General features: G+C 29.7%; 4 protein-coding genes across 6 annotated transcripts in view; 1 reads left to right on the top strand and 3 right to left on the bottom strand.

Moving 5' to 3' along the window:
* Positions 1-4,070, bottom strand: part of LOC143192439 (ATP-binding cassette sub-family C member 4) — a 44,524-nt gene extending 40,454 nt beyond the window's left edge. The window contains exons 1-3 of one of the 2 annotated variants that reach the window (XM_076397794.1): positions 3,923-4,059; positions 3,693-3,835; positions 2,474-2,584 (exon numbers count right to left, since the gene is read on the bottom strand). In XM_076397794.1, coding sequence (XP_076253909.1) covers positions 2,474-2,584; positions 3,693-3,766 — 185 coding nt within the window. In that variant the 5' untranslated portion in view covers positions 3,767-3,835; positions 3,923-4,059. Of the gene's footprint in view, positions 1-2,473; positions 2,585-3,692 lie in introns of both variants that reach the window. The other variant, XM_076397793.1, reaches the window with a different exon arrangement.
* A 503-nt stretch (positions 4,071-4,573) lies between these two features.
* LOC143192455 (dolichyl-diphosphooligosaccharide--protein glycosyltransferase subunit 1) lies at positions 4,574-6,559 on the bottom strand. Its single transcript, XM_076397815.1, has 7 exons — positions 6,204-6,559; positions 5,936-6,144; positions 5,722-5,879; positions 5,463-5,657; positions 5,286-5,401; positions 5,005-5,227; positions 4,574-4,948 (listed from the first exon to the last, which is right to left on the bottom strand). Exons 1-7 carry the CDS (start codon positions 6,484-6,486, stop codon positions 4,747-4,749), a joined length of 1,386 nt encoding a protein of 461 aa, XP_076253930.1. The 5' UTR covers positions 6,487-6,559; the 3' UTR covers positions 4,574-4,746.
* A 470-nt stretch (positions 6,560-7,029) lies between these two features.
* Positions 7,030-9,549, top strand: Got2 (Glutamate oxaloacetate transaminase 2). Its single transcript, XM_076397819.1, has 6 exons — positions 7,030-7,300; positions 7,363-7,870; positions 8,179-8,361; positions 8,753-8,991; positions 9,048-9,198; positions 9,255-9,549. Exons 1-6 carry the CDS (start codon positions 7,233-7,235, stop codon positions 9,375-9,377), a joined length of 1,272 nt encoding a protein of 423 aa, XP_076253934.1. The 5' UTR covers positions 7,030-7,232; the 3' UTR covers positions 9,378-9,549.
* Positions 9,550-11,893: 2,344 nt separating this feature from the next.
* On the bottom strand, positions 11,894-22,527 carry LOC143194079 (trehalase). Of its 2 annotated transcripts, none has more exons than XM_076400643.1 (6): positions 22,250-22,527; positions 21,727-22,063; positions 17,637-17,880; positions 14,566-14,936; positions 13,205-13,736; positions 11,894-12,769 (listed from the first exon to the last, which is right to left on the bottom strand). In XM_076400643.1, exons 2-6 carry the CDS (start codon positions 22,045-22,047, stop codon positions 12,453-12,455), a joined length of 1,785 nt encoding a protein of 594 aa, XP_076256758.1. In that variant the 5' UTR covers positions 22,048-22,063; positions 22,250-22,527; the 3' UTR covers positions 11,894-12,452. The 2 variants fall into 2 exon arrangements, with proteins under 2 accessions (XP_076256758.1, XP_076256759.1); XM_076400644.1 differs by having other exon boundaries at positions 22,113-22,279.
* Positions 22,528-26,663: the final 4,136 nt, after the last annotated feature.

The following is a 26,663-nucleotide window of genomic DNA, read 5'->3' on the forward strand; positions in this document are numbered from 1 at the left end:
GAAAATACTTTTCTTGATAAATTGCTAATGTTATTATCATGGTAATCAATTTATTAAAAAAATAAAAACAAACACTAGACATATTCCAGCAAAATAATAATTAAAAATAAGATAATGGAGATTGGAAAATATGTTTGTCTTATTTTATTTATATTTTCAATTAAAAATTATAAGTGTCACCACCTATTAGCCGCATGTACGCACAACAATCTTACAATAACATAATTTATGGACACGGATTTCTACAAATTTACGACCATCAATAATTCCTAATATCCCGGGAGTTCACGGTAGGATATATTTTAAAATATAATTAGTAGCTTTATGACCTACATCGGTAATCTAATTCGGCCAAGTTTTCGATTCGAGGAAGATAAACCATTATTTACATCTCCATAGATCGTGACAAGATATCATATTTACTCGAATAAAGTGCTGATAGTGTAATGTTTTTATAACGTCTATTTATGTTATTAATTTATATATTACCAAACAGGTAACACCAAAACTTTTTGCGCAATACATATATATATTTATGTTTTTATTTCTTTAAATAAAATTAACATATATAATATATATATATATATATATATATATATATATATATATATATATATATATATATATATATATATATATATATATATGGGCTTTGATAATGGGATTTTGATTTGTATCGAATATGACCTTACTTCTAGAATATAGTCTGTTCAAAATTATTTTGTACATACGTCACTTAAATTTGTGACATTAAAACGTCGCAATGTTGCCGAATCAACTCTGAATTTTAGTTCAGTTTGGCTTTGACATACAACAAAATTCTAATCTAATTAAAATAAATGAACAAAAATGTTATCAAATACAATTTATTTTAACATTATTATATATCTAAAAACTACAATTAACTATACAGCCACAATAGTTTATAGGTTAATAGTTAATAAAGTTATAACCTCTTATCACAATTGCTTTCAAGAATTTTGCATACGTCTGACAATCGGACGACTTTGACAGGCTCATTAGTTTACGTGTTCGAACTAATCAGACAGCATTGTGTCTCTATTTAACTATAATAAAATCAGAAGGAAAATATTGTCTGATTCTAAAACGAATTTACAAATTGCGACAGGTAATACATTAAAGATATGGATGACGCATGTACAAAAAAAACTTTGAATAGATTATATGTAAGTTTTATAATAATAAGACAAAAAAATTATTGTATAGCATTAAAAAATAATTGTATAACGCCAGAAAAACAGTGAATAAACTATAATGCAAAATAAAAAAGAAAATATAATTTTTTATGTAATTCCAATGTACATATTATCATCCTTAAAAATCATAAGAATACTCCAATTATTTTTAAAAATATTTGTACCCTTATATAAATATTATCCAAAATAGCAATACAATATTTGTAATATTTTACTACAATTCCATATTTTTATAAGAAAAGAAGAATTTAGGTTAGGTATCTATGATACTGTGCATTGTGGGTTACATACACCTGAAATAATACGAACTATAAAGTTACAAATAGACAATAAGTAAGTGAAAATGTCAAATGTCATTTTATGTTTGGTGAGTATGGCGAATGAGGTAAGACATACTTCCAATATATTTATAATCAATTAAGCAACACACGGCAAAATTTTTTACCATAAGACGCATTGTTACATATTGTGATATACGGACCGTTTTTACTTTAATGTTTGGTTTAGTGCTATAAAATATAATTTATAACAGTCATAATATACTCTTTTAACATAACTTCTTTAGTATTAAAATTTAGTGTTTAATAATAATTAACTATTATGTACATAACATTTTATTGTCATGACAATGCAACTGCTATTTTATTAAAAATGGTTGTATACAGTTAGAGAGTCTCTTAGCAGACGAAACCAAAAAACCTCAACATTAAAAAATAAAGCTTCTTTAATTTAACTTTATTAAGAACACGACAAGAATAAATCATAATAGGTATTTAACAGGTCATAAGTTCAATATAACCATATACTTTCCTATTAGATTTGACATACATACACCACATATATTCAGATAACATGTCTAAAGTATTTTCGAAGTAAACAATATAATTTTTAATACTGTCAGTAATATATTCAACACATATTAACTAAATAACTTTAATATACATAAAAACTGCAAATTTCAAGCCAAAATATAAACGTTCTATGTGGATTAAATCCAAATACAATACCCTCAGTCTCTCAATTAGATTAAATAATGGAATTCAGTTACTGTTAATTAACTAACTGTCGATGCGATCAAGGAAATCATATACCCAGTTTACTCGCCGAATTCTCGAGTCGAAGATCATTCATTCTTTTAAATAGTAGCTAATTAACTCCAAAAATGTTAACTTAAACTATGGAGTCATCTTAATAACAATATAATATTAAAATTTTAAAGATTATTTACTAAAGATTATCTAAATAAATTTACTCACCGTTCAAGAGCATCGCCTAATGGACCAGAAAGGTCTTTTTTGGTACTGTTATAAATATCCTTAACTTCTAGATCCTTTTGGTAACCAGTCTTGAAAAACGGAAGTACCCAGCTGCAAAAACATAATGATTTTTTTCATTAGTGCGGAATGTCCGTCATATTGAAACATGAACCCGTTCAGGTCCAAAACTAGTTATAGTAGGTTTATTTCTTTGTATAAATACTTAACAGGTAATATTGTGCATAAGATTATCACATTTCATCCACATTTGCCTGTCAAATTAAAAGCACACGTGTATGCAAATATCTAAAAAAACGCCAATAATACTATACGCTACTCAACAAAGTCAACAATAAATTTCGTTGTAAAAAATAAAACAATATATTAGATTTAATTTACAAAATTGTGAAATATATAATAATAAAACTCATATATTTCGTTTCACATTCTAAATGATATATGATAATTCAGCTTTTGTTGGTTCATACAAAAAATATTTTGATTATTATCTGATTCCCATACAGTGAACTTAATTAAAAGGACAAACAATGAGGTGTTAACATATTTCTATAGCATACTATAACATAAAACAAATATTGGTATTCAATTCTGCTAAATGGTAAAATATCACTTTTCAAAACAAGTAATTATAGAATAATTAATAAAAAATGAACACTCAACGTCGGAACCCAGAAAACAGTGATTTCTCTGAATAAATACAGTCAGTTTAACCATAAAAAGAAAACATGTTTAAATAGACTTGGAAATCTAAATTTCAATTATATAACATTTTAACTCAAAAATACATTAAAAATTGTACTAAACTGTTGAATAACAAAATAGTTGAAATTTATAGAAACATTTATATAATCAATTATACATTGAATTGATTAGTCAGATAATCCTACTGAATTTTTGATTTCTTAAAGATTCAAAATCACGCCAGACATTCCTGATATAGGTACAGATATTGTTAGAAAATAGAACTAAATTAAACTGAAAAACTACTATTATAACATAAAATTATAATTAATATGCCTACAAGGTTATAAATTATAATATATTTAGGCTTATATATTTTTAAATAAATAAAAATTTTATTAGTTTTAATTCAAAAAAAATTGTTTTATTTAACAATACATTATTTTAACTAATTGTTAAAACATATATTATTAGTTGATATTTAAATAAAGTATAATAAATATAAAAACAGACTTACCAAAAAAATAATTTACTTAAAAAATTGGCTTTTTCTTCAGGACTTGGATTATCAAATTTCTTGCTAGTGTCCATTTTATAACTATTCCTTTAAACTACACAGATTAAAACATAGTCTTTGTATAAAACTCGGAAGTATTCTAACTGAAAATCATATTCAAGAAGTAATCATTATGTTTTTTGATAAAACTTCCACAAGGTGAAAGCGTGATAATTTTGAATAAAACATACAAATCTACTATGCAATCCGCAAGTTAAAAATAACACTTTTATTTTGTGAAAAATTCACAGTAAAAGTGGGGTTAGAAATCGAACGTAACGTCAAGAACAAGATATACCACTGCTCATGCAAGCCGCTGAACGCGAACTAAATGTTTCTATTTGTAGAATATGACTAGAATTCTAAATAATTTGTTAATATCCCGTTTCACATTATTTAAATATAAATGATTATAGTTTATGTATTCATTTATCATCGAACGGATTTAAAAATTGTAATATAGGATTAATGATGAAAAAAAAAACTAATTCAAAATAGTTATTGTAAATAATGTATTGTATACCTTTGCTTAATATGATCCCCCTCAAAATCTCAGATATATATATATATATATATACATATATATATTTATACTTAAATATAATCAGACTCTCTGCTCTTAAGATACTGCGCCAAACAAAAGCTTTCATATGTCAATTTAGCTTTTGTTTGACATTGTTGTCAATTTGCTACTTCACCTATATACTTAGCTATATATTTACAGAGCACTTATTTAATTTAATTTACTCACTACATTTATGTCAATTATAAAATATCTACATATAAATGTCACTACACAAAACATTCACTCATTAATAAATTATAAAAAAAAACAGATGGAATAAAAAACAAACCTTATTTACCGTTTATTAAAAATGTTTACAATCAATGGTGAAAAAGTACTTAACAACTTGCATATATCTGGTGTAAACTACCAAAAAGTAGTAATGGGTGTTTCAAAAACATATCAATCATGTCTAATCTTATAAACAAAAATCACAGAAACAATCAAATTTTAGTCTTTTTTAGAGTGTTCTGCTTTCCTTATAGAAAAGTCCAGACGTACATAAATAATAACTACTATAAATGCTAAAAATAGAGCAACAGACACAAGCACAGGCTCATGAAGTAACATATGAGTTTGCCATGTATAAGTGATTTCTATATCTTGAATATGTTGCTCCACTAAATTATTTTTAGATGCCCGAATGACAGTTCTAGAATAGTAAAGAACTTATTAATGCCTAATTAAAATAATCACTGTTTAATTTACCTTCCAATATTATCCAAGTATTTGTATGCAACACCATCAGGAAGTCTTCTAACCTCGTATGGGGTCTTGACTTTGATACTGGACACACCAACTGGCAAAACAATCTTAGTTTCCAAGTCTTCTACATACATATCATCAAAAACATGATCCAATAAACGTATATTTAAAACAAACTCTCCTGTGGGCTTCTTAAATAAGTATGGGTAACTGGGAATACTATAACCTAAATGACATAAACATTTATAAGATAATTATTACCTATTTTCTCACTACTGAATTACCTAAGATATAAGAGCTTTGCCAGCCACCAAATAGAGGAAATCTAGGCCTAAGTTCTAACTCAATATAATCTTTTTTTGCTTTAACAGCAGAAGTTGATATATTTCCATTCATATCCCTATTAACAGGTCATTTCATTATTATTACAATTATTATATATGAAACCATTTGCAACATACCTGTAATAAATACTATGTGCTAAAGCAGGCAAGATTGTGTTATAACTTTTAATGCTATGATGATTACTACTACTGTCTCTTTGATAATCATATCTAGAAAATGGACCTTTTAATTTAGCTCCAGTGTGCTTAATCTCTATGTTTTCTTCTATAGCTATGTTACCCCAATGAGAAACTTCAATAGTTCTCTCCAGTCTAAAACATTTTATATACACATATTTTTATCAAAATAAGTACTTTTTTGATAATAAAAAAATACCTGGTAACAGTTAAAAATGGAGCATTATTTTCATAATGCACACTTAAAGTATCGACTGAAAAACCTGGTATATTGTCATATGACCCATAGGATATCTTGGAGTCGGTTTGTCCTACAGGTTTCAATTTCGAGTAACTTTCAACAGCTCTTGAGTTAACCTGATAAAATAGTAGGTGACATTAATCTAAATACAATAAGCCAAATTAAAATATACCAAGACATCCGTTTTTTGTGTTCTTGTATCATAAGGAGAATAGAAGTAGTGATTTCCAAAATACCTAACAAGTTGTTTTTCTTTTTGGGTAATACTACTAGGATAAGGTTGAAGAGCCTTGGTGAGTATAACTTCAAATAAAATAGTGCCAGTTTTACCTGGTTCAACAGATTGTTTTAGCTGAACATTATAGAAAATTTCGCTAGTTCCTGCAAAAAAAAACATACATATTTTTTTTGTTTTGACTTGTGAATTATAATACACGTACCACTCCCAACTACTGCAACTTGACTGGTCTTTAATGCATTCTTTAGCGAATCTTGTACTGAAATATACGAGATGCTTCCCTGTAGGCCTCTTTCAAAAGCAATAAGATAGTTACGTACTGCTTCTTTACCGGTATTTTCTAAGGTTATTGTTCCTGTTATTTTCACTAGTTGCGAATTCAAATCAATGGTTCTTTCTACTTTTTTGTTAATTACATTCTTATTCACTACTTCTGCAGTGTTAATAGAATTTATAAACAATATAAATACTATTATTTTCCACATTATTCTTTATGTTAACAACCGATCTTTTACTGACGTGTCAAAAACGCCGCATGGAAGCCTTTTATTGGAGAACGCATATGTCAATGTCATAAAACATAGAAACAACACAAAGTATGTGAAATCAGTATTCTTCTTTTAATAACATATTGAAACTACTACAGTATCAATGCGATTACATTGGTTCTACAATCTATATCAAGAATTTATATAATATATTACTATTTCAAAGAAATAAATGATGAATGTATTAAATTAAAATTATTGGCTCTTTGTAATACAAATTTAAAGAAAACCTGAATTATTTAAAAATCTACTTTTAATTTCTTGTAACTATATTGATTCACATGTTTCACATGATATATTAATTTTATTTACATATATTTTTTATAAAGATTTATAACATTTACTTATAATTAAAAGCTCATTTTGTTTAAAAATGTAATTTAATTGATTCTTAAAATTCTTATTGATTGTTATAAATTTTATTAAATCCCAATTCCATAATTATGTATTAGATAATTTCACCTTTCCAATGACCTCTGCATTGCAGTGTCCTAACCTCTATATATAAGTTCGTCAGAGATTCGTCACCAGAAAGTAGTTCTGTGATAATATCGATAAATTTTACGTAAATTCTCTTAAAATAAACTGGTTTGTTCGTTGTTACTGTTGGAAGTCACATAAAGCAGTAAACACTCGACCCAATCAGTATACTTTGCTAAATTATAACAAATATTTCAGTTAAGATGTCTTTAAGAAAATCAGTTCTAGTTCTACAAAATAATGGTGTTAAATGCATCAGCCAACGGGCAAGGTATAACATGTTTATAATAATATTTTTTTAATGTATTATATTTTATTCTTAAAATTGTTTAGCTCTTGGTGGTCTGGTGTACAAATGGGCCCACCAGATGTTATTCTGGGAGTAACAGAAGCTTACAAACGTGACAGCAACCCGAAAAAAATTAATTTGGGTGTGGGAGCATATCGAGATGATGATGGAAAACCATATGTTTTGCCCTGTGTTCGCAAAGCAGAAGAAAAATTGAGATCTAAAAATTTGGATAAAGAATATTCTCCCATTGGAGGAACAGCTGAATTTTGTAAGCGTAGCATTGAACTGGCTCTTGGCGAGGGCAGTGATGTTGTTCAAAACGGTTTAAATGCAACAATACAGGGCATTTCAGGAACTGGATCATTAAGAGTTGGTGGTGCTTTCCTTAGTGCTTTCTTCCCAGCCAATAAAGTTGTATATTTACCAAGCCCATCATGGGGTAATCATACACCAATTTTTAAGCATTCAGGATTGGATGTAAAATCATACAGATATTATGACCCAAAAACATGTGGATTAGATTTTGCTGGAGCTTTGGATGATATTTCAGTAAGTATATTTATATTTTGAATGTTATGTAACACAAAGTAATGAAAAACAAAAACTTAAAATACCTTTGAATCCATATTTTTAAGATGAAATATTTTGTTAATTATACCAATATATTTCTGTTAAAAATTTATTTACAAGAGATGATGTATTATGTAGATTATGTTGCAAATCTTCATAAAAAGAGAGCAAAAACTTTGTGCTTCAATTGTTTAGTAGATTAATTCTGTGTTGTTAAGTTTATTGTTTTCTGCAAACTGTTTTATATTATGAAAAGTAATTTATTAAAGTCTAAAATATCATTTTAGAAGATCCCAGAGAAATCCATAATCCTATTACACGCTTGTGCACACAATCCTACAGGTGTTGATCCCAGCAAGGAACAATGGGCTGAATTATCTAACCTAATTAAAAAAAAGAACTTATACCCATTCTTTGATATGGCTTACCAAGGATTTGCTACTGGTAGTGTTGATAATGATGCATATGCTGTAAGTTCTTATAAATTATTCTCATATAACTAAATAAAAATTTATATACACATGTTTTCATCAAAACAAGTATATTTACTTTTATGAATTATTCTCATATCACTATAATATTGTAATTAACTAACAAATATTTAATTTTATGTTCATACATATTTTGAATATTTTTTAATGATATTTATTTAACATAAGTTATTTTTAATCTATTATTTAATAATTTAATACATTAACTTATTTACAAGTATAATATAATATGAGAATAATATCCCTATATGGGGTTTTAATCACCCATATTACTTATTTGGCATTTAAAAAAAATACAGATTTTATTATAAGGAAAATGTTATATTCTTGCAGACATTACAATAGATAACTTAATTTCTTTTTATGACAGGTCCGCCTCTTTGTTAAAGAGGGACATCGTATTGTACTTGCTCAAAGTTATGCCAAGAATATGGGTCTCTATGGTGAAAGAGCTGGAGCTTTCAGTGTTATTGGAGAAAGTAAGGATGAAGCTGATCGTGTTATGTCACAAATCAAAATCTTGATTAGAGCACTGTATTCAAATCCACCCATTAATGGAGCTAGAATTGTAACTGAAATACTCAGTGACCCTCAACTTAGAGCTGATTGGTAAACTTTCTACATTATGACGTATAAAGACAATCAGATTAATCCAATCTTTTTAGGTTGCAAGAAGTTAAGGGTATGGCAGACAGAATTATTTCTGTCAGAACGAAGTTACGCGATAATCTCAAGAAGGAAGGTTCAACTAAGAGTTGGGAGCATATTACTAATCAAATTGGAATGTTCTGTTTCACTGGAATGACGCCTCAACAAGTATTTTTAATCGTTACGGGCTACAAAACATTTTTCTTACAATAATTTATTTTTAGGTCGAGCGATTAACGAAAGAATTCAGTATTTATCTCACCAAGGATGGTCGTATTTCAATGGCCGGAGTAACAAGTAAAAATGTAGACTATCTGGCCCATGCTGTACATGAAGTCACTAAGTAATAAGTATTAAAAATGATTGTTGTCATGATTATGCCAAGCAGAAAAGTCTTTTTTTAGACGAAGTTTATGTTATATTCTTTTCTTGATTTACTCAAACTTCAAACTTTATTCTTGTTATACTTTTATGTTATACTTACTGTAATGAGATGTTATTAAATGTACATCATGCAGATTTTTTTGTATTTTATTTATTGCAATTTAAAGCTTCATAACTTGAAGATTGGTTATTACTTTGTTTTGACAGGGTAAACTAGATTTTACAAATTAGCCTAATATGTTAAGAGAGATCATAGGATCTAGTGAAGAGTGATAAGGGTAATATATTTTCCCCTGGTTTCAGGAAAAATATAAAAAGGATATAGTCTAACCAAAATAGCAGTAACCACGTCATCAAAATGTATAATTTATTGCAGTTTGTAAGTTGGTTTTAATATCAGACAATACGTTCCTTTTCATTTTATCCCAGTTAAAAAGAGATATAATGCTATCTGAATACGTTCGAATATGTAATCCAATTAGCCTGCAAAAGTCAATCACTTCGATTGTCAAATCTCTGCATATTCTTCAAAACATTAATGACGATAAGAGGTTATAAACCAACAAACGTTGTTTTGGCGCTTTGTATTGATACATTTCAAATCGCTGCTTAATATTTGTGATTACTCTGACTAAAAAGGTCGTAACTTGTGTCCTATAATGTTAAAACAAACGTAACATTTTTGCTTTATTATTTTATTTATATTAAAATATTGTTCTATACCAAAGCTAAAACAAAAAGTGCGGCAACATTGCGACGTCATAAATTGAGATGGCGTGAGTTCACTGTTACTTTGGATGTACTACAGTCTTATTTTTAATGTTTTGGTACTATACTTTAGCACTTTTATGGTGTCTTATAATTTATTACTAATAGTTAATTTAGTCAAAAAATTAATTAATAGGAATTATCAGATATAGTAATTTCCGATTTTTTAAAAAAGTATTTAAGTTCCAGAATAATATTATATAAGAGCTGTATTATATCAGTTTCAAATATTTTTGTATTGATTGTAGTCATAGTTTTGTGACAAATATCTTCAGTAATCAGTTTTGAATATTAGCACATACGGTGTAAAATATTAAACCAAACAATTTTTGCACAATTAATAACAAAAGTCCTCTGTTCAATCATTTGTCAGATTTGTTTACAGTTACTGATTTTCAGCAATAAATATATTTATTACTGGCTATGTATCGGCAATGGTTAAGGTGACAAGAAGGTCCTCCTGATGTACTTTATGTTTGTGATTGTAAATATATTATGCTATGCAACCATTACGTCCTTAGCTACCGCAGGGGTGTGCCAGGGCCATGTATTTTAAGAGTGGCTGAATGGTGAACGAGTGAGATTGGTTTTGGCTGTTTTCTAATAGGTAAAAACCATTAGTGTCGTTTAGTATCGCCATTCAACAAGTCTCCGGTTCTTATCTTATATAAAATAGTTTTTCAAGTAAACAAATAGTTTTTGTGTTCTAAACCTTTTCCCATTTTATCACATATATAGGTTTCTAGAAATAACGGTTGGTAATTTCAAAGTTAAGTATACTAATTTTATTCTAAATAATAGAGTCCAAAGGAGGAAACACAATTTTTAGTGTATCTGGTATATGTAACTATTATTTTTCTATATTTTATAACAAAAGAAATATATACTTTTTAGTAATTAATTAGTTATACGTAATTTATTATTAAAACGTATTAAACATTTTGTTCTCTACTAATATTTTCGGAAGTGTCAATAAAGATCTAAAGAAATGGATGGTGTAATTTTTGCATATTTTACAGGACTTTTTTTTTCAAATCAAAATAATATTAGCGTCCAAGTAGAAATATTTTACAGTCTATAAATACAATTGAAAAGTTTTAATACATTAGGTAAATAGTAATTTCTTTTGCAATATTCTAAATAATTTTGAAGCAGGAATATATGGATTATATTAGATATAGAAACGATAATATTCAATAGTTAAAGCGTCTATTAAATTTGTTAATAAATCATGGGAATCTTAAATTATATTCCACTTTATTATGGGAAATTTAAGACATGTGTCCAAGAATTTTGTTTTAAAATTCTAGCAGGTATGTTATTTTGATTTAATATTTTTATAGAAACTATTACGTTAACTATGTTTTTTTATTGTATGTTTTAAGTATTTAGTTTTATAAGTAATTTTGGAAATATAAGCGATATTATACTCTGTTATATTCTATTATTTAATATGACCATTAACGTAATCTTTTTCTTTTCAGTCTTCATACGATTATGTAGGATGTTAAATCCATTAAATATGATAATATTTCTAAAAAATATTTATACAAACTATATCGAACCCAATAATACATTTTTTATATGTTCTTCTCTTATGTTGATGTTCTTCATTTGGTTGCATGGTGTCATCAATGACGAAGACCACGAATGACAATAAATGAATTTTTTGTTTTCAAATAGGATAAAAATTAATAAAATTAGTAACATAAAAAAACGAGTCGTTTTATTTCTTATAATAAATAAAAAAATGACAATAAATTATATACATTAATAATTATGTTACAACTAATATAAAGTATTTAATAACGCTCTGATTGTTTCTAAGATGTTAAACCACTTAATTCGTCTTATTTATGACAAGTGATATTATGTAATAAATAGTTGTAAATCCTATTTCTTTAACTTTTGATAAGAACTATAGAAAAAAAAGTTCAGTTCATCAGTTAATATAAAACATTAACCAGATAAACGCCATTATAATTCATAACCAGTTATTAAAGTAACCAAAAAATAAAATACATGCATTATAACAGTATTAATAATGTGTTATACTAATTGGGATATTTTATATACAGTAAATATATTATATGATACGGGGAGGAATTCAGCAGATTAATTGCAAAACATATTTACATTCAAATGAATTAGTTAACAGTTTACGTCAGAAAATGAGATAGCAGTTATAAATAACATGCAAGAGATCCAGTAGATGTTGTTTAATTTTCTAAATTGCTTAAAGTTTCTGATATGAGCTTAGAACCCTATGCTTATCTTACTGATCTATGAAAATAGATTAATAAAGTAGATAAACCGAAATATTTGAACCAATTTAATGACACAGTAGACATAGATGCTCCGCTAGCGTAAAAAGTATCGATAAGAGATAAGGCTACTCCATTTGACCATCCAAACCCTATTTGTACATCATATTCTCCACCACCTCCGTATGATCCAGAATGGATGGCGTCATATTTTTCATACATCGCACCATCACGTTCAAACCCAACCATGTTGGCAGCTATCCATCGTTTCGCGAAAATAGCTGCAATCTTTTTGGCCTCTGAATTTTCGGTATTATGAAGACCTGCAAATTCATAAATAACAATAGAATCATTAATATTGAATTATTTTAATATATAATGTTTCATTGCTATTGTTTAAAAGTTAATTTGGTTTTATAATGGTCACAAATGTAAAGTCATAAATAGAATATTCTCAGGAAACAACTGAACAGTAATCTTTAATTTAGGTTCTCCCCAACTACGATAGATGGCGCAATGATAATTTTGGGTTCCTATATTTTTAAATTTTATTTGTATAGTTTTTTATTTTATGAAGAATAAGGTTGATTTTAATGTCTAATTTCGGAGATCAGTATTCATTTTAAAGTGAAAAAAAGTTTAGAGACAGTTCAATCCCTAAATTGATAACAAATGACATGAAAAAACTTAAATAAGGTAATTTGAAAATGGCAATTTTTAATATTTTTATTGTAATATATATGAATTTATGTATTTACCTAATATAACAAATTCTTGAAGAGGTGGCCAGGCATTAGGTAAATCCCATTGTTCCCCACTTTGCTCCAATGATGTTGGTATGCCGCCAAGATATGTGTGAACTCCCTTTGCATACATGTATTTTGCGGCTCTTTCTCCATACGAATCTTTTTGGCTTGTGTTATAACAATTTGACCATAAAGGTGCAAAATTACTAGCGAAGAAAATCTTCCTTTGTTTGTTTAACGTCCTATCGTAATCGTACCATATGCCATCTTCTTTATCGTAAAGCAAAGCTTCGGTGCTATTCAACAGGGACTGGTGTCGAGTCGACCACTCAGCTTGTTTGGTTGAATTGCCAATTTTTTCATAAAAGTCCGACAAGGATTTAAAGGATTTACAGAGGAAAGCGTTTAGATCTACTGGTATTACTCTTTGTGCGTCAATTTTGGTGAGGTTGGTATTGGTCCCACCGTTGTTGTCGAAGAGCCATCTAGTTGAAAAATCCCATCCGGTCTCAGCTCCAGTTTTTAAAGCGTTGTAACAATGCGCCTACGAATATTATCATCAATAGAATGGAAAAAATATAGAGGTGGATATAATATGTAACATAATTAAAATTGATAAATAGCGGAAAAAAGCATATATCCGCAACAGAATTGTGCGAAAATAAACAATTTAAATAACTAGTGATTTATATTGAAAACGTAACAAGTACGTAAATCTAATCAAAATTTTTTTCGTATATATATCATCAAGGTGTTTAATGTATTGCCTGCCGCAATTTGTAAATTCGTTTTACAACCAGACAATATTTCTCTTCTCATTTTATTCTAGTGAAAAAGAGACACAATGCTGTCTGATTAGTTCGAACACGTAGCGAATAAGCCCAATAGAGTCGTCCGGTTGTCAGACGTACGCAAAATTCTTGAAAGAAATAGTGGTAAGAGGTTATAACTCCAACCTATAAACTATTGTGGTGGTATAATTGACTGTATTATTTGATAACATTTTGGTCAAAGCCAAACTGAACGAATATTCAGGGTTGATGTATTCAGACTATACAGTACGATATGGGAGATGCAATGGTACAGCAGTAAATAGATTACATTAATTATGAGATTAAGGATTATGTCCATAGTTTACACCTATATCTCATAATCAAGTTTAATCCTGTGGTCAGAAAAGCGGACAGGTATCAACTAGTTTTTTATATGTTTCAAAGAATGAGATCATGTATTTTTCAACGCACGACACATTGAACCACTTCGTAGTAGCAACTTTCCTTCCTTTTGAATTGGTTCCATGTGTAATCTACTTCCTACTTTTCAAACCGCACTAAAACACTAAACTAAATAATACAAAAAGAATATCACTTTACCTTTTGTGCTGCTGTAGTGTAGCCTGCACACGTGATGATATCTTCTGCGTAGGATTCAGGCCTAGGAGTATTACTCTCAGGGCCAAAATGTGCCAGTTTATGCTGAACTCCGTCTTTGGTAATAGTAACAGTGCGTTGGTTGAGCCAGAACAGTAATTCTTTCTCTATGTATTGAATATTGTCCTTTAACCAGTCAATATCGTTCGAACTAGATATGTAGAGATCGACCATTAAAGTAAATAATGGCGGCTGAGACCTGTTCAAATAATAGACTCTAGAACCGTTCGGTATAAATCCGTATGTTTTGATCATATAGATGAAGTTGTCTAACATTCCTCTTGTTGTGTCATGCATCTCACTCAATAACAAACCTAGAAATTAATATTTAGAAATGTATTAGTTCACAAACGTGTTGATTGGTTGACAATTTTTCTTTTATAAATGTCTTATATATTAACTTAAGACATTATATGATAAATATTAAGCATCTATCAATGTGTTAGTTATGCAGATGGCAGTCAATATGTATCAGTAGTATAAAAATACTCTCCATTGAAACCGTCTTGTACTTGTGTGTTTACAAATTTTCAGATAAGAGTGGAGAATATAATTAAAATCCCAGCAAAGAGCAATAGTTTAAATTATAAATATGTAATTCGAAAACATGTTCCAGCCAAACAAGTGGCAATTAGAAATATAATGCACATGTCGCAACAAGTAGTAATCAGAAGGAGCTAGATCTAGAGAATAAACCTGTTTTCACCTGTTTTGCAACATGTGGTCAAACATTGTTGAAGAATAACATTCTTGTCATTGATGTTGATGCATGACCAGGTGGTCCCCATGATTTTATTCGATTTGGGTTATTATAATGGATTAATTTTTCATCACCAATAATAATACGATGCAAAAAACATTTCTAATTTTGTCGTTAAAGCTGCATTTCACACATGATCATGATCACATAAATGTCTTTCACTATTTCTTGGCTTCAATTCATAAGGTATAAAATATAGAAGTTTTGGATCATTCCCATGTTCTTCAAACTATTGGAATTGGTTTCTTATACTACTCTCAATAATTCTGCATATTCTTCCTGCGTTTTATACGGTTCAGCATCGAGTAATTCGTCTTCAAAATGTTGGGCTGTCCAAAGCGCTCTGTCTTCGGTGTCAAAATCACTTCTTTTGAAACTTCGAAATCAGTATTCATATGTTGAAACCGATGGAGCATGGTGATAAGGCCATAAGATTTATATAAAGATGACCTTCATCCACCTTTTTCTTCAAATTGAAGAAAAAAAGCAAAACTTCCGTAAGTGCTGTTTTGTCGGTACAAATTCAGACAATTTCAACGCATTTCGACGAAATGACACATAGTAAAAAAGCCTGTCAGTGAGGCTTCAACATGAAGTTGGTTACGAATACACCTAATGTGATTTAATAAACAGTAACACCATATGATATATATTTAGTTGATTTAAAAGTTTACAGTAATAATAATAGGTCAATTAAAAAGTCCCCGGCCTGACACATATATAGCTACTACTACAATTAAATCAATTTATTTTTTAGTTAACCTTAACCCTCAAAAGATGCGTGTATAAATTTTGACAGCTGTCAGATCATTAGTTTGTGAATTATAGTATTTTGAGTGAAGCAACTTTTATTGTTGTGAAAAAAATATGGATAAAAAGGAATTGCGCGTATTGATAAAATATAAGGAAAAAATACAGTTGAAGCAAAAACTTGGCTTCATGCCGAGTTTCCGGACACTGCCCCAGGAAAATCAACCATCAAGGATTGGTATGCTAAGTTTAGACGTGGTGAAATGAGCACAGAAAACCGTGAACGCAGTGGACGCCCAAAACAGGTTGTTACCGATGAAAACATCCACAAAATGATTTCGAATGACTGAAAATTAAAATTGAGTGAAATAGCGGACATCTACACATCATATCATTCACGAATATTTTGGTATGAAAAAGCTCTGTGCAAAAACAACGACGAGTTGATGCTTCGGAGCAGTGTTTGAAGATGATTTTGCGTCGATATGTGACAATGGATGAAACATGTCTCCATCATTTTACTCCGAAGTCCAATCCACAGTCATCCGAGTGGACTGCACACGATGAACCCGCTCCAAAGCGTGAGAAAACGCAACAGTCGGCTGGCAAGGTTATGGTGTTTTTATTTTGGGATTCGCATGAAATAATTTTCATTGACTACTCTGAAAAAGGAAGGACTATCAACAGTGTCTACTACATAGCGTTATTGGCCCGTTTGAAGGACGAAATCGCTTATAAGCGGCCGCATTTGAAGAAAAAAGGAAATGCTGCTTCACCAAGACAATGCACCATGTCACAAGTCAATGAAAATGATGGTAAGAATCTATGAATTGAGTTTCGAATGGCCCTTCTGACCCCAGCGACTATTTCCTGCTCTTAGATCTCAAAAGAATGCTCGCTGGGAAGAAATTTTCGTCGAATGAAGAGGTGATCGCCGAACTGAGGCCTATTTTGAAACAAAAGATAAATCGTACGACAAAAATGGTATCGAAAACTTGGAGGGTCGCTATAATCAGTAATCTATATATCAGTGTAGGCCGGGGACTATACAATTGACCTGTTATAAGTTTATACTTTTACCAATTTAGATCAGTAACAAACGTCCTCTTTTATTATAAAAAATGATGCCAAATGTCACCTCTAGGGATGAAGAAATATAGAACTTACTTTCAACTTAATAAACTTATATTAGGAATGTGGTACTTATTATGCACGATAACTTTTTGAAAAACAAAACTAATGGTTTTGTAATATCTTTGGGCCATCAATTATTTAATATAAAACTGTACTATGAACAATAAATTGACCCAACTTAGGTGCCAAAATTTTATTTCAGTATTCCTTAAAATCAATTGATAAATTCAAATCAACACGTAATGATGATGCTTAATTTATTAAATACATATTTCTGGTTATTTTTTTGGTAATAATAATATTTTGAATTTCTTTAAAGGATTTGATAAACGATAAGGAACTCGTATAAAATTATGTTCAATATATTTACCTTTAATGATCCAATAGGAATCCCAATAATAAATTTCTCTGAATCTTCCACCAGGCACAATGAATCCTTGAGGCACCGGAATCAACGAATATCTAGAGGGATTGTTTTTGACGGAATTTTTAATTTTGCGCCCTAAATGAGGCCAGAACGCCACCAACTGGGTGGCAAACCTCTTTACCTTCCGGTCCCGAATTTCTGACAAGAAATCTGGATTGGTCTTAAAATCACTCGGTGTCCAATCATCCTAAAAATAAGCAAATAATTATCGAATTATATTAATTATATTTTATGCCCGCAATATACTGTTGTTGATTAGAAAATTATGGATAAGCCCTTTTGAAATGTATACTTTACTCTAAAGGCTGAAAACCTATACCAGAAGGATAAGGCAATAAAAAGATGGATGTACATATTTTTGGAAACCATGATCTTTCATATTTTTGCGGTTGTTGACTTTTGTTGTCAACAAAACCTTTTTTTTAGCAGTTCTCTTTGGAATAACCCGTTGAAAATTTTTTTTTTCAGTTTACGTATACTCCGCAAATTACCGATAACACAAAAAGGCCAGTAAAGATATACAGTGAGGCGGTGATGAACTAAAGGCTGTGAAAACTAACGCTGCTTTGAAAATAGAGAACTTAACTTATTGGGATAACAATAGTGATAAACCCTCGTCCAATACTATAAAGAGATGGGAATAATAGGAATTACATCTAGTTCCAGTTGTCGAAACAAATACGTTTTAAATATCTATATAATATTAATAATCTTAATTAAACATTAAATAATCTCGTATTTGTGCATTATACCTGGAATTAAAATAAAACCTTTAATTTTTAGGAACTATCAGTTTCATGTATTTATTTAACATGGATTTCCTTACACACCCTGAAAGCTATAAATCTGAAAATATAAATCCATTTATCATTTTATTATGATTACCTTTTGCACTACTCCCATAAATACAAATACAAGTAAACAATTACAAAATATATCATAATATGGTTTTGTGCGAATGCATTATTCTATTTTGGCGAACTACATCAAAAAACAAAAAATCTTAAGACCCTAAACTTAATTAATTACATCTTTTAGGTTGAACAATTCGGTTTAAATGTAAGACTCGAAAGTATAGACGATCTTCAGCAGAAAACTCGATACAAAATTGAACAAATTCGGTCTGCTGCGAAAGGAGCTACCTCACATCAAGAGAGAAATCAGAATTTGAGTAAAATTACCCCCTGGAAAGTAGAGAGTTGATAAACGAAAGATCAGTTTGAAAAGCTAGTAAGGCAGCAGAAAAGGCTATGACTCAGAACTGCTGTAGATAAAACAATATTTAATAGAATTAGTAATCAGACAAATCAAAATATAAACAGAGTTGTCTTGAAAAACATGTAAGTGAATAAAGCCCGGAAGCAGACAAAGATTATTCGCTATAGAAAGCAACTTGGAGTTTTAAAAGACGAATTATTAGAGTTTCGCCTGTTAAAAATGATCGAAATGAATGGGTTTGACGCAACTATGAAAAAGCTGAACTATGCCCTGAATATTTAGCTAACGTTTCCCAACCGAATGATATAGAATCTACAATAGATCTAAATCCTGTTTATCAGCCTGATGTAGCTCTAAATCTGATTTTTCTAATGGAAGCTGTTGCAGAGATTGATAACCTCAATCCTAAAAAGGCTACTGGAATTGATATTTCACCTTGTATTGTGTACAAATTTATCAATACACAAGCAAGATGAGTACGGAATCGTCAATAAATAAATAATCATAAAATTATATTAAATTATATTTTCTTATTGCGAAATACTGTTTCGTTTATTTGATTATTCGAAAATTATGGATTAGAGTTTGTTTTGAAATGTTAATAATAATTTACAAATATAACGTGAGATAACGTGTTAAAAATAATATACATTTAGTTTGAATAATATAATTTAGTAATGTAATTAGTGATAAGGTAATTGTAACATTACAATTATAGCGGGCATACAAAAATATTTTGATGGCAGCACATAATAGAAATTTTATAACGCTTTTTATACTTGATAAACAACTATTACCCTTATTTGTTCGAATGTGAAGTTGATTGGTGTTACTTGGGAACTTATTTTTACAAAGCCATGCATTGTCACTAGGCTTGATATTCATTAAGGAGCGATTATTTTATAAAAATAAAGCTCAGGAATAAATCAGAATTGATAATGTAATAAATCTACCATAAATTAATGGTTAAATTTTCTAAATCAAGAACAAGAGGGTTTATTGTGAAGAAGTGGTTAATGACAGTGGGTAGGATTTAAGTGTTCCCATATGTATTTCAAGAGATTCTCACTTGAACAAGTCAACAGAATAGACAGATAATCACTTGAACACTTTAACGACAAAAATGTATGGATGTTAGATTTAAACGTATTTACAGTGGTACTCTATAATGATCACTTATGAGGGTTTCGTTGTGTTTGGAACTTCCAATTCTGCGTCTTGTATATTTTCAGTCTTTTAGTACATTCCTTCTTATTCGACGTTGAATGTGCAGTTCTAAAACTTTCTAAACTAAAATCCACAAAAATCGTTGATAATATTTCAAAGTTATGTTGCTGCCAGATATCGATTACTTCGAAATTGTGGCTTATGTTTCCAATATTTGATTAATATTGATGGCGCATCCTTATACTTATATTTAATGTTCAATAGATTATGCACATAGATTGTGATAGTATTAATAGGTAATGCCTAATCACTCTTATACTATATTGGCGATGAATGTTATTCAAATAGATGTAAGAAAACAATTTTATAATGTTATAATAATGAAGCTACCTTTAAATCAATACAAACCTTTAAATCAAATTAGTTTAGACATTATCTACGCATCAGTAAATGCGAAAATATTCCAATTAAACTTGTTACACCTTAAGAAGTCTGAAAAGTTATAAAATGATAAAAAAGAAAGCATCAGACTTGACAGACTATGACTTAATAAAGGGACAAGTGCTGAAAAAGTCCCGGATGTTTGGAAAATGGCTGAACTTATTATGATTATGAAACCTGAAAAACCACCAAATGACTGATATGAGAGTGTTATCACTGATAGCTAAAATTTTTGAAAACCCTCCTGTTAAAAAGGTTAAAAACAATCATGGACCGAAAAAAAAATTAATACCTGTACATCAGTTTGTTTTTTTTAGAAAACATTCAACAGCTGACCACGTAAGTAGAACAAAAGATATTATCGGAAAAACCTATGAAAAGAAAAAAGTTTGCTCAATTATATTTTTGGGCATCGATAATGTCTGACATAAGGGACTCATCTATAAATTTCATAAGGTGTTACTAAAGGAATCCTGAACTCTTAAACTCTTACATCTTAGCCAGGATGTTTAGAGTTAAACAAGAAGAACCTTACTCAACAATGAAAGAAGCAGAAGCAGGCGTACCGCAAGGCAGTATCTTGGGCTGTGTTCTTTATCTACTCTATACATGTAACATACCACAAATCGAAAATGTTATTATGGCTTCATTTGCCGATGGCACTTGCTGTTGGAGACAGTAGCGAAGAAGTAACCAGAAAACTACAACAAGTAGACAATAACATAAATAAGTGGTTTCAGACATGGAGAATAAAAGTCAATGAGAGTAAATCAGTGCATAGGTATGAATTCACCTACAATTAAACTCTTCATATACCAATAAATACGAATAATTGTATTATCTCATATAGTAACAATGTTTAATATCTTGTTACAAAATTTCGTTGAAGGAGCATATCAAAATTAAAAGAAAATAACTTAAATAATAATACAAAAAAATGTTTTGGTTATTTGGAGCAAATTTAAATTATCCTTGCATAATAAATTGCCGCCAAAGAAGTAAATATTATAACCTTCATGGACTTGAGGAATGCAGTTATGGGGATGAGAAGTAATATCAAGTATATGGCCATGATAATGTGGTAAATTCAACTAATAACTTAGGGAAATAAGAAGATATGTTTTAATATTAGGGAGTTTAATGTTATATTCATTAATTTTGAGTAATAATTAACCATCTGAAGTAATTTAAGTATGTATTTACTCACCATTTCTGTTTCTGATAAAAAGTTTTGATTTATAAATTTGGTTACGTTTTCAACAGTTGGTTTATTGTTCGTGTTCTTCATCATAGTATTAAAATTAGCTAAAGTTGTTTCCTCCGTATTTCTCTGACTCATATCGACGAAGGTTTTCGAGTCTTTGTAAATCCTCAAATGCTGCACCGTATCCAGAAGTTGTCCCTGGCAGTATACAAAACTGGGGCATGATTCTACAGTGGCTTGCCTCCTTTTTCTTCTTAAACTCTTCATCGCTTCCGTTGAATATATAAAAACGGCGATGGCAAAGACGAATAAATGAATTTTCATTATCGCTCGAACTTTCCTGAAAACAGATAAATGTATACGTACGTTTCTTTGTAGTAAACACCCACATTATAACTTAATTGTTTTATGACAGTTCAGGTTTCACATGTTGTATTGTAACTTTATTATGACATTTGCTTATTAAGGTTAAATATGACTTTGACAGTCTACGGAACTAAGTATAACTACGAAATAATGCATTTACCTTCTTGTTTTTACTTCAGCTTTTTTACAACTGTCATAGATACGGTTTTAATTTAAAGGTTGTTGATTTTATTCTTGTTTTAATCAGCAATAATTTAGATAAATCTGGTACGGTGGTAATCTAATCTAATTACCGCTTAATGCTGTAAATCACTGGTGATTCAGATTATGACCTGTGCGTTCGTAAACCAATCGATTGAAAGTAAATTGTAAAATTGGTAAAAACATAATTACATCAGTTAATAAACTATGTTCAGTTCTGTGAAAAAAAATACTGTGATCAGTACGTAACTGCGGTTACATATTTATTACATAGATAGCATAGACTATTTCAGTATTCTAGGTAATTTCATAATTTTGCTTAGTGAAAATTCCACATTTTTCCTTAACAATTTTATTGAATAAATGATGAGTATTGGTCTACGTGCTCCTTTGAAGTACACGTTTATATTGTGCTGACTAATATTTATTACTTACACTAACATATTTACTACAAATAAATGCAATAATGCATTATATTATGCGATATATTGAATAAAGTGAAATATCGTTGTCATATAATGGGATACGATAAATTCACGATAAATTGTTTGATACTTAACATGTAACCGATTCAATAGTTTTGGAAGCGTTTCTGCTTCAAGTAACATTTTAAGTCACCGCTTATAGAAAGAAAAAACCTAACACCACAGAATAATAGATGTTATTGAAAAAGCCTATGAAAGTAAAAAAGTATCCTCAGCTATATTCTTAGATGTAGCACAAGCCTTCGATAAGGTTTGGCATGAAGGCCTTGTTCATGAACTACAGAAAATGATACCAAAACAACACACCAAACTATTAAAATCGTACATTACAATCAGAATGTTTAGAGTCAAACAAGAAGCTTAAGCAGGTGTACCACAAGGAAGTGTACTGGGACCAATGCTTTATCTACTTTACACTTGTGATATACCACAATTGGAGAATATTACGATGGCTACATTTGCTGATGATACTGCGATTATAGCTGTCGGAGACAATAGTGAAGAAACCCCACGAAAATTACAACAGGCAAGTGACTATATAAATAATTGAACACAAGATTGGAAAATAATAATTAATGAAGTAAATATGTCCATGTGCAGTTCACCTACAAACAGACCGTACAAGCACCAATAACATTAAATAATTCTATCATTCCATATAGCAATCTTGATGCAAAACTTTTGCTGGAAGGAACATATAAAGAAAAAAAGAAAAGAACTGGAATTGAAATATAGGAAAATGTACTGGCTAAATGGAAGAAAATCGCAATTATCAGTATATAATAAATTGCTATTATATAAGCAAATATTGAAACCTATATGGATATACGGAGTTCAATTATGGGGATGGTCTGCAAAGAGTAACATAAATAAAATACAAATTTTTCAGAATAAAGTCTTGATACTATAGGACTGATTACCTACATCGAGACCTTCAGATACCCACACTCACTCAAGAAAGCAAGAGAATTGCAAGGAGGCATGAGGAAAGACTCCATTATTATGAGAACATTAAAATATCACAGCTTTTGGATACCACCAGAACAGGATACAGACTCAAAAGAATCAAACCATCTGATCAGGTCAGAGGCCTCCAGAGTCAGCCAGGTTCACCAGAGACTGAGATAGGGCCGATGGGTCCTCCTAGTTATATACCTAGATAAATTATCATAAAAACAAATTATAGGTTAGAAGGAAACGACTAGTAACAATGTATTAATTAAATAACAAAAAAAAATTAAGTCAAATCAAAATTTTTGCCATTCATTACTTTTTCACCTTATTTTGAGAAATCTAGTGCAAAACCCCATTAAATGTTATAATGAAGTACCTTGTAGTTTTAAAATTTAATACTGATGATTTGAACATCATTTGAATGATTGGAGATCATTGACTAATAAGCTGCAAAAGAACTAAGAGACTACTTAAACCAAACCTAGATTAGAATAATAATAAAGAAATAAAAAAAAACAAAACGGGCAATTACAAGAGGATGTACTTCAATTAATTATTCGTCGAAAATAATAGTTCACTGCAATTTTGGACTGACTATACAATAGCAAGTTTATATCTTATATTTGATAAACATTTTGAAAGAAGAAATGTGGAGAGAAATGTTATGAATGCATATATGCAATGTCATTCTCTTGTGTTATAACGTGGGAAGTGAGAAATTAATAGAAAATGGTTAAATAGATAACCAAAAAGCTAATAGAACCAAATTTTATTCTAGCTATATGATGATTTATTTCTCAAATTAAAATAAAACTAAACTACTTAAGCTAAAGTTAAGAATACACTTATACAATATACAAGTTCATGTGGTTTGGTTCGCCTAAATCTTCTTATTTCCTGCGTTTTGTATAAAAGCTATATTGCCTCCAAGTTGCTGGGATTTAGCACCCTTATTTCAAATTTTAAGGCGAAATCTTGAATCACTTCGGAAATTTATTTGATCTCGAGGTCATCGTGTAGCTCTTCGTTGGTTACATAGTCATAAGCATTGGTAATTAATCGTAGAACTTTGTTTAGGCTGAGTTACTAGTTGGTTTGGTATTTTAGTGCAACCTCATATTTGTTTCATAGACCCAAATTAGCTTTTGCCAGTTGGGAGCACCTTTTGACTAACCAGTACATTTGCTTGACTGAGCCTAATCTGCTCTGCCTTTTATCTAACGTGATATTTCCAATTTAACCTACCATTGAGATGGTACTAAGGTATTTATCTGATACTGTTTAAGGAATCGGACATCATTCAAGTGATATAATTAGGTTTTTGTCATTTCACCGCAACGCAAAATTAATATGAACAGTTTTCCATTATTTTCCAGTTTCTTGTTAACTGCTACTTGTACTTTTTCTACAGCCTTGGAAACATATATATATATATATATATATATATATATATATATATATATATATATATATATATATATATATATATATATATACTAGCGAATCGCCCCGGCTTCGCACAGGTGCAATGCTGATACTAAATTAAATACACTACAGAAAAAATATGAACGTTGTATATAAAAACATAGCGGCCCGCTCCGACTTTGCACGGGCATAAAATATATATGCTTATGTCACTCAATGAAAACATGATTAAAATCGATCCAGTATTTTTGGTTCATTCATTACTGCCCTTGGCCTGCACGCATTAAATTTGGAGTAAAACAATTCCTCTTCCCCTATACTTACTATGAAGATTTCCTGCTATCTTTGGAATATCTAAATTCATACAATTTTTATTACATTACACATTTTTAAACGCAAATTTTAAATTTGTAATATCTCCGAAAATATTTGTTTAATTTACATGCTGTAAGGAACCATATTGATCTATATTAATTGCACACTGTATTTAAGGTACTTAATTCGATAAGGATTAATGGCGTATTGCTTAAAATAGCTTCGTAAATAAGCCATTTTCTCACGTAAAAAGTAAACAATAAAAATGGTTAATGTGGGTTATCCCTAAAAGATAAACATATACCATCGCGGACTTTTTTGTAGACCTTTTTATGGTGTACAATACTGTAGTACATTAATTTGATCTAACTCGTAGGGTTAGGCAGCGTTTTTGCTAATTGCTAAATAAGCCTAAAAAATAGGTTAATTTGCGACATCACGTTAGAAACCTCTAAAATTAGCAATGTTGTTATACATACAAACCTTCCTCTTGAATCACTCTATCTATTGAAAAAAACCGCATCAAAATCCGTTGCGTAGTTTTAAAGATTTAAGCGCACATAGGGATATAGGGACAGAAAAGGCGACTTTGTTTTATACTATGTAGTGATATATATATATATATATATATATATATATATATATATATATATATATATATATATATATATATATATATATATATATATATATATATATATATATATATATATATATATATATACTAGCTGACCCGACAGACTTCGTCCTGTCAAAAAGATTTGTAATGTGGCAGTTTTTGTGCCTACGTATTTTAAAAAATTCTCCTGAACAGAACCATCACCCTGGTGATAGGGCGTTGTGAATAAAAAATAATTAAATAAAACATATATAAGGATTGAAAAGTAAGTAATCGCTTTATTGTTAATCATGTGAATCATAATTATTATTATTATTATTATCATTATATTGCTTTGTGGTATACGATGTTTTTTGTTTGATTACCTGGCGCATAGATAAACAAATCTGATGGTTTTCCAACACGGGAACAGGCAACATACAATTGACCATGTGAGAAACATGGGTTTTCTAGATTAATACCACAAACACTTAATGATTGCCCCTGGGACTTGTTTATAGTCATAGCAAAAGCAAGCCGTCAACATGTCTATAGGAAATTTGCCATTACCAATGTCAATGAGTTGTTTAGAAAAT

This window comes from Rhynchophorus ferrugineus, unplaced genomic scaffold, assembly GCF_030347505.1.
Source record: "Rhynchophorus ferrugineus isolate W39M unplaced genomic scaffold, kcgeb_rfMv2 rfM3, whole genome shotgun sequence".
Classification (NCBI taxonomy): domain Eukaryota; kingdom Metazoa; phylum Arthropoda; class Insecta; order Coleoptera; family Curculionidae; genus Rhynchophorus; species Rhynchophorus ferrugineus.

Bases quoted from the DNA above. Each gene is read 5' to 3' on its own strand.
- LOC143192455 (XM_076397815.1), bottom strand. From the start codon at position 6,486: ATGTGGAAAATAATAGTATTTATATTGTTTATAAATTCTATTAACACT. The intron at 6,145-6,203 runs GTACGTGTATTA...TTTTTTTTGCAG, and splicing joins AGTTGCAGTAGTTGGGAGTG to GAACTAGCGAAATTTTCTAT. The intron at 4,949-5,004 runs GTAAATTAAACA...TTACTATTCTAG, and splicing joins TACTTGGATAATATTGGAAG to AACTGTCATTCGGGCATCTA.
- Got2 (XM_076397819.1), top strand. From the start codon at position 7,233: ATGTCTTTAAGAAAATCAGTTCTAGTTCTACAAAATAATGGTGTTAAA. The intron at 7,301-7,362 runs GTATAACATGTT...AAAATTGTTTAG, and splicing joins TGCATCAGCCAACGGGCAAG to CTCTTGGTGGTCTGGTGTAC. The intron at 8,992-9,047 runs GTAAACTTTCTA...CAATCTTTTTAG, and splicing joins CCTCAACTTAGAGCTGATTG to GTTGCAAGAAGTTAAGGGTA.
- LOC143194079 (XM_076400644.1), bottom strand. The intron at 13,737-14,565 runs GTAAAGTGATAT...TAATATTCGTAG, and splicing joins ACACTACAGCAGCACAAAAG to GCGCATTGTTACAACGCTTT. The intron at 12,770-13,204 runs GTAAATACATAA...ATGAATTTGCAG, and splicing joins TCAAGAATTTGTTATATTAG to GTCTTCATAATACCGAAAAT.